Source organism: Montipora capricornis, chromosome 14, assembly GCF_036669925.1.
Source record: "Montipora capricornis isolate CH-2021 chromosome 14, ASM3666992v2, whole genome shotgun sequence".
In the NCBI taxonomy this organism is placed as follows: domain Eukaryota; kingdom Metazoa; phylum Cnidaria; class Anthozoa; order Scleractinia; family Acroporidae; genus Montipora; species Montipora capricornis.
This window is the reverse complement of record NC_090896.1, coordinates 44253505-44261004: the sequence shown is the minus strand read 5'-3', so window position 1 is coordinate 44261004 and position 7500 is coordinate 44253505. Positions and strand designations below refer to the sequence as shown.

At 40.5% G+C, this 7500-nt stretch overlaps 2 protein-coding genes across 2 annotated transcripts in view; one reads left to right on the top strand and one right to left on the bottom strand.

Annotated features, from left to right (window-relative positions):
• LOC138033761 (platelet-activating factor acetylhydrolase 2, cytoplasmic-like) overlaps positions 1-424 on the top strand; it is a 14281-nt gene extending 13857 nt beyond the window's left edge. Inside the window, exon 10 of the mRNA XM_068881576.1 lies at positions 1-424. This exon is cut by the window's left edge and continues 393 nt beyond it. The gene's annotated coding sequence lies outside the window, so the exon portion shown is untranslated.
• Positions 425-628: 204 nt separating this feature from the next.
• LOC138033762 (two pore potassium channel protein sup-9-like) lies at positions 629-7324 on the bottom strand. The gene is made up of 3 exons (XM_068881577.1): positions 6760-7324; positions 4380-4724; positions 629-1126 (listed from the first exon to the last, which is right to left on the bottom strand). The coding sequence occupies exons 1-3, from the start codon at positions 7076-7078 to the stop codon at positions 762-764; spliced, it is 1029 nt and encodes a 342-aa protein (XP_068737678.1). The 5' UTR covers positions 7079-7324; the 3' UTR covers positions 629-761.
• Between the last annotated feature and the right edge of the window lie 176 nt (positions 7325-7500).

The window sequence follows — 7500 nt, the reverse complement described above, 5'->3', positions numbered from 1 at the left end:
TGGTCAGCAACCTTGGTTCTGGTCATTGCTGTCTAAGGTCTCCCCAGGAAATAGGCCATTTTACAGTTGTTTCCTCAGCGACCTAGCCTATGAATGGCTACGAGGCTGCCGGTGACCTTGCATTGATACAGGCCCCACCTGTTGTGATGCTAACTAGTCCATATTAACGTTACAAAAGCATGAAGGTTTGTATCAAAATTGGGTCGCCGGCAGCCTCGCTTTCATTCTTAGGCCAGGTAACTTTGCTACAACTGTAAAATGGTCTATTCACGGAAAATTGATTCCCAAACATTCTTCGGAAGGAAAATATTTGCGATGTTTTCACTTTGGCTCTTCGCGGTATATAAAGTCATTAGAAGGTGCTTTCGTTGTTTAATTTCCACAAATTGTATGATTGTGTAAAAGGGACACTTGTCTGAAGCCTGTCTTTAAGCTTTGATTTGTTCCGTCGAAACTCGGCGGAGAAAAAGTCTGGGAATGAGTTTGGCTAGGCATAAGTGAAAGCTTTTAAAACTGTCTCAAGCTGCTCGTACATTTTTATGGCCAGTCACTGCACATAGTAACAAGCTTTTGCTAAATTACTTTCGACATTTATGATCTATTAAGAATCTATTGTACAAAAACATGATTTAAACTTTATTTCTTGTGTTGTCAGCGTTTTTAAAACAACTTTTGGGTTAGAGTCGATTCAGGCTCACGCAAAAGTTTGAAAGCTTTTTGGTTTGCAGGGTTAAAGACCTGATCTAAATTTTGAGTGTGTCTTAATCCCCAGCCTTAGGCATTTTCAGTTCGTTCTCGGTTTGCATTTTTTCCAGTTCACTTTCTGTCGTAACAATTTGAGAATTTTGCGACTCAACAACGACCTTTGCCTCTCCACATTCAACTATAATTTTTGCATCCGGGTCTTCAGCGGTGAGCGTATCCTCTGTGCGCATGCTATCCGGTGCATCTGCTGTACCTTTGTTCGAGTCACCGATGTAACTTCCCGAAGGGAAATTAACTCTTAGTTCTTCAGAGGCGGTTAGAACAGAAGTGATAATAGAAAAGAACATAGAAACTCCAAGTAACACTACTGATGCTCTCAACAGTTCCATGATTATCCCTTCAAAATCAGTTGGAGCTTGACCTGAGGACAAAAATACGAAACGCAATTTATACGTGAAATTAACACGCGATAGGCCATTTCTGAGTTCTTGTCTGCCTCCTCTTCAAAGCGAGCCTAAGTGCGAATTTTCCAATTAGCTAATTAATTAACATCACGAAAACTTCGCACTTAGACTCGCTTTGAGGAGGAGGAGGCAGACTGTCCCATTTTAGAGAAAATTATGAGGGAACGTGGGGGAAGCGGGAACTAGAGGAACGCGTGACTGCCATCAGCAAATAACGTCCAGAAATACAGCTAATAAGGCGCGCTGGATTTTTACAAGCACCACAAAGTGTAGCCTCCCACGCAGACACTCTTAGGGATTCGTCACGCGTCCTTTCCCAACGAGCGTCTGCTGAAACGAGACATACATTCCTTTCCCTTTGTTGAGAAACTGTTATCTGGAAATCACGTGCAGGGTTCTTAGGAACCAATCAGCGTTTTGTAGATCTCCCCTGGGAGCGTTAATGCGTTAAAATATTCCTCAGAAACATTAATTTTGTTTCTCGGTGGGTTATGTATTTGCACTCTCGCGAGTCAAAATTTGAGTGCTTAGCAAGGGTATGGTGTCGTTTCATGTACTAGTAAAATTGAAATCGCCGTTGGAAAACAAATATTTAGTACTGCGAGTGTATTTCAACTGCACGAGAACCATTACCTTCAAGCGCAATGAACGCAACTAGGACAGTAGCAAAAAGGAAGCTTGAAAAAAATCCATTACGCTTAAGCTTGAAATTTTCAGGCTGCTTTTGCCGATGATCGTCTCTAAAAATTGATTTAATGTTTTTGTGTTTCGAACCGATCGTTCGTACTCAGTGTTTCTTCGATTTGAAAAATAAAGGAAACCTTAAATCAGTTCAACCGAAGCACTACAAGAAATGGGGTTGTTCAAACAAAAAGACTCCACTGAAATAGCGGGAAAAGAAATGTAAATATGATATCAATCCCAAGCGAACGCCACAAATAAATTTGAATCGCACGGGATTTTTCAACCATACAAATTCTACCGTACTCATTCTGTGAAGAGCCGCAAGCACCTAAGCCAAAGCGTGAAATAATTTATACGCTCCAGTTTCTCTTTGATAAGAATTTAACTCAGCGATTTTAAATGCCCAACACACGAAGCCCAACTTCTTGCAGTTTTCTCAGTGTCCAGGGTCTAAAGTGCACTTCCAGAATCTGGAAGTCCGTTGTGATTGGTCTACGTAAATTCGGGCTCGTTGCAGCAGACGCTCGTGGAGGAGGAACACGTGACGAATCCCTAATAGCGTCTTCGTGGGAGGCTACACAAAGTGTCCCTCGTAAGTGTAACCGCCCACTACTTCTTGACAACAGTTAATGTTAGGTTAGGATTGCTTTAAAGTTTAGAGTTTCAAGGCGCGTTTACACGACGGAGGAAAAATAGCACGGGTCCGCTAAAAAGTGGAACGGCTCCAATAATTTTCGTAGAAACATTTGCCTACATTTCGTAGAACATTTTCGTAGGAACATTTTCGTAGAATGTTCCGCTACGGGAGCATAGGCGCCTATGGACCTGTAGCGGAACGGGTAAAAGTTTACTGTTTCTTTACGAAAATCTCTTTAGCAACATTATCGAAAACGACAATCACAGGCTTCGTGAATTGTTGCCTAGTGCCAACCATCCAAAGCACAATTTAAGACGTAACAGGCGTTTCGAAATCCCCCGGTGGAGGACAAACCGTTTTAAAAACACCTTCATGATGGCCTCCACCATTAAATATAACAACAACACTTAATTAACGACCGTTTCCTAGAAACCTATGTAGATAATGTAAATATAGATAGGTTTTAGCTCATAGATTTTTTAATTGTTTTATAATTTTGAATATTCTTATATAGGTTATATAATATATTTATTTAATTACATTATTGTAATATACGCAATTCAGCCGCAAGGCTGCTAGGTATATTTAAATAAACTATTTATCTATCTATCTATCTATCTATCTATCTATCTATCTATCTATCTATCTATCTATCTATCTATCTATCTATCTATCTATCTATCTATCTATCTATCTATCGATTGGAACCGTGCCACTTTTCCTCCGTCGTGTAAACGCACCTTCAGTCTTCACTTGTTACTTGTGGGGACTTTTCGGCGACATTCATTGCCCGTGTTTGTTGACGCAAGTGATATTGAATTTGGGGAGTAAGGTAAAGGGACACTAGGGGTGCTTCCCATTATGCCAAACCGACCGGTCACAGGTAAGTGGGAATACCGAAGGAAAATGGAACGACATTTTCCGATTAAACCGGGCCAACCGAGAGGAGTGGCTCTTGCCACAATTTATTCCTTTTCCGAATTCCCTAATTAGGGCAAAGAATCGGTTTGTCAAAAATGAAACGGCGAATTTCGGTCGGAATAAGTGGACCACCTCCAGAGGTGATCCCGAATATTCCGGTCGGAAGAAACCGAAACGGGGCATTCCATTTGATTTCCGACCGAAATTTCCGGAATCTTTGGCATAATGGAAAGCACTCTTTGTGATGCTTATATCAAAATCGACGTGATCAAATAGACCTTATTCACGATAGCCGCCATGTTGGAATTGCCTTTATCATGCAAATTAACTACACATTTCTGAGGGGGCAAACAGCACAAGGTCGAGAGATTATTGCGAACATCTTAGCCACACAGATGATTTGTTTCACGTTCATTAAATGTTTATCACCTAAGTAGTAAAATAGAATGCTTACACAAGTTACTTGGATGTTTTTTAAGTGAGAAATGAGCAGATAACAAAGTAGAATGTCAAAATGTGGGAGGCAATCAAAAGATATAAAATTATTATAAAAGGTACTTAATTCTAAATTGTAAAATGTACTTTTAGCAAGGTTAATTCAATATTTCGACGAGCCGATTTTCCGCAATTTGCCTTTATTCCAATGTTTGCCCCCACCCCCCACATTACACATGGCTAATTTGCATGACACTTTGAAAACTACCTTGGCGGGTATCGTGAGTAAGGGCTATTGTCCGCATTTCTGGACGTAAGATGCCAGGCATCTCTTTTATACTTTTTAGGGGGGGGGGGGGGGGGGGGGGGTGGCCTTGTGGTTTCCAGCATTAATTCTAAAACAGCTGCTACAAGCATCTCGTGGGTTACCCACCGGGATATGAAATATTGGAGAGTGTAAGGCGCTTTGGGTGGCGTTTTCTCCCACCAAAAATGATCTAAGTGCACATACGTAAACACCATTTATATCTTACCACCGTTCGGAACCAGGTCTCCAAATCCAACGGTCGAAAATGTGATAAAGCAAAAGTACACTCCTTCCAGAAAGTTCCACTGCTCTTCTTGTGAGTAAAGAAACGCTCCAACAAACAGCATCAAAATTAGGACAAGAAGAGTCCACATGAGAGTCTTTGTGGTAACTATATCAGATTCTCTTCGAAATAGGTTTCTTTCAACAAAATAATGAATAAAGCTAATGACTTGATTCACTCGGTCTCCAATGTGACGCAAGACCATAAGGTTTAAGGGAATTCCAAATAAGGCGAAAATCATACAGAAAACACGACCGCCAACTGTGCTTGGAGCCAAATGACCATAACCTGTAAACAAAAGGAGATCATTGACTGCTGTGTACTCATTTACGACCCGAGAGACAGAGTCAGGCGATTTAAAGTTTCCTCTGAAGACTGCAAAACCTGCATTTTTCATGTTAAAACGCCCCAATTACGAACAATTTTGTTTCGTTCGTCCCGTTCCTCCTTTTGTGCGAGTAGGCCCCCGTTTTGAGGTCTACTACTGTGCCTTTAAAGTGCTACTACGATGAAAAAATCAGCTCTCGTTTTTCTTCACAGTTCGAAAGTACTTGCGTTGATTGCTCAATAGGCGGAGTTTTTTGTAGTAATTTCAAGAGGAAGACTATTTATTTTAACTCCACTTTTTTAATTTAACGGTCCGCCATCACTTGGTGCTGTTCCGTCTGATAACCTTTCAGTGATCTGGATCAAGGAGAAAGTGACGTCATTTACTCACTATCTTAAAAATGCAGTTAGTAAATGCGGCTTAATTAGTGTATTTTGGCTTTCAGATTGTCAAATTCGTGTTCTGCGTACCAATCAAGCCACATTTACACACTGCATTTTTAAACTAGTGAGTAAATGACGCAAATACTTTCCAAATGTGAAGAAAAACTAGAGCTGATTTTTTCATCGTAGTACCACTTCAAATGCCCTATGATGTTTAATTCGCTCTCTTTTGAAAGTGCACTCTCGATGGAACGGTCCCCTCAAATTCCCCCCCCCCCCCCCCTTCCCTAACGAGGCTGGCAAAATCCCATACTTCAGCGTACTATTCACCTTATACCAAGATTTTCACTTATATCTTATCTTTAGTAAGGCATATATTATACGAGTGTGGATTTGTTTATTGTTTTTGTTTCTGTTGTTTACTGTTTTGGGTATAGGCTATTTTCCCAATCCCATAATGCAATACGTTTGGGGGTTTCTTTACATAAAAACAATACAGTACGAGTAATTTACTTTTGGGGCTGTATCTGGCTTCAGTGAACTGAATATCCATTGTTTTAAAGCAAATTAATTACTTCCCAAAATGAACTGTATTCAGTATGGGATTTGTGACAATAAGCGAATTAAGCCTATCTTAGAGCTTATTAGATGATGACGAGCTCCTGGCCAATGAAACTGTACTTTACCGGAGAGCTTCTCCGTGCATACGGAACCCGCGCCCCCAATGCGCGCGGAAGTCAAAACTGTGCTATCCTGTCAATCCTTTGCCCTTTCACTGAAAACGGTGCATTTCTGTGCGTAAAAGACTTTGTTGGCGATCTACCCTGTCGAAAGGACGCCATCAAAGTCTTTTGCACAAGTAAACACATTGTCAATACAGTTTTGACGTCTCCCTACACTTTATTCCAAAATACTAGACTGAATTCGTTTTAAATTAGTTAGAAAAAGCGCAAATAACAGCAAAAGCACAACAGCTGACGTTCGAATCGCCGCTTGCTGGCAACCCAGTTTTGGCGCCAAAGTTTGTTGACAAAAAAGTTGACACAAAATCTTTTCAATGGTTTTCTGGCCCTTTAATTGCGAACAAGTGACATGACGTCGGATAGCACAGTTTTTCCCGCTCGCTGAATTCTGATTGGTCAATTTAAATTTAAGTAGCTCTCGTCGTATGCAAGGCTACACGAGTTCCAATGCGGACGAAATACAACTCATAATGTAATCAAACTAGAGCACTATAAAGACGTTCTAAATTGTTCCACAGCCTGGTTATGTTCTAAGTTCTTGTCATATTCATAAAATTGTGGGCTTAAACTAAGCCGATACGTTCTATTCGCTCACGTATTCGCTTAGCAGCCATTAGATCTCGTACCCAAATCTCTCACGGTCAAACCTGAAGTGAGATCTGGATACGAGATTATCAACCATGTTCATTAACCGAAACAAAACAAAGTATTTGCTCATAAATTTAGTTTAATTCCCAGAGAATTAGTTTGGGACGTGAACAACATGGCGGCCCCTTCTTTGGTTTGGGACACCGACATAATAACAGCCGTGATGACATCACATGATGATACACTCAATAACGAAAAAAAGAAATGTAGGGCATTCCTACCTACTGTTGTTACAACACTCCATGTAAAGTACAATGAAGCGTAATACGTCCATCTTGATGTACACCATTGGTCTGGGTCCCCACCACAGCGGTGTCTAACAGCGGCTTCAACCTTTTCTACTAAGAAGTCAAAATCTTCCGATGTCATGTTGTGCCTTTGCAAAAACAAAGTTTTCACAGAGTTCAATTGTTGTACTTCTAGCTTGTCATTCTCGTTTTCAAGAACTTGAAAAACAGCGGCGCCAGAAAGAAGATAAATCCCCAACAGAATCGCTAGACAAATTAGTCGTTTTGTGTCTGATGTGAAGTTGAATGCCATAGGCCTCCATTGCCTCGATGATTTAGTCCTTCATTTTTCTATTACATGCTGAGGCCAAATCTTCAAGCTTTTTTTAGAAGGTTATTATTATTGAAGCATTTCGCATTGTGCTGTTGACTGTAAGACAAATGAATAGGAAAAGGTCGCGCACGCGCAATGCTAAGATTCGAATTCACACAATAAAGCACCAATTTTAACCAGGTACCAGTGCGAAGAAAATTGATGCCGGTCAGTTACGATAAAAAAGTATCCGTGTTTACATCCAATCATCATTTAACTGGGTTAAAAGGTAAAGAGATTAAACGAAGAAAAATAAATACTTAAAATGATTTGTGGCATTTTCTGTCCTTCTCATCATGGATGAGCAATCCTCGGCTATACGCCATCGTAACTTACCAGTGGTTTCTACAAGTGGGTTATGG

Excerpts from the sequence above, each read along its gene's own strand:
- LOC138033762 (XM_068881577.1), bottom strand. The coding sequence starts at position 7,078 with ATGGCATTCAACTTCACATCAGACACAAAACGACTAATTTGTCTAGCG. Across the intron at positions 4,725-6,759 it reads GAGTGTTGTAACAACAGTAG|GTTATGGTCATTTGGCTCCA; the intron begins GTAGGAATGCCC and ends TTTTGTTTACAG. Across the intron at positions 1,127-4,379 it reads AGACCTGGTTCCGAACGGTG|GTCAAGCTCCAACTGATTTT; the intron begins GTAAGATATAAA and ends TTTTGTCCTCAG.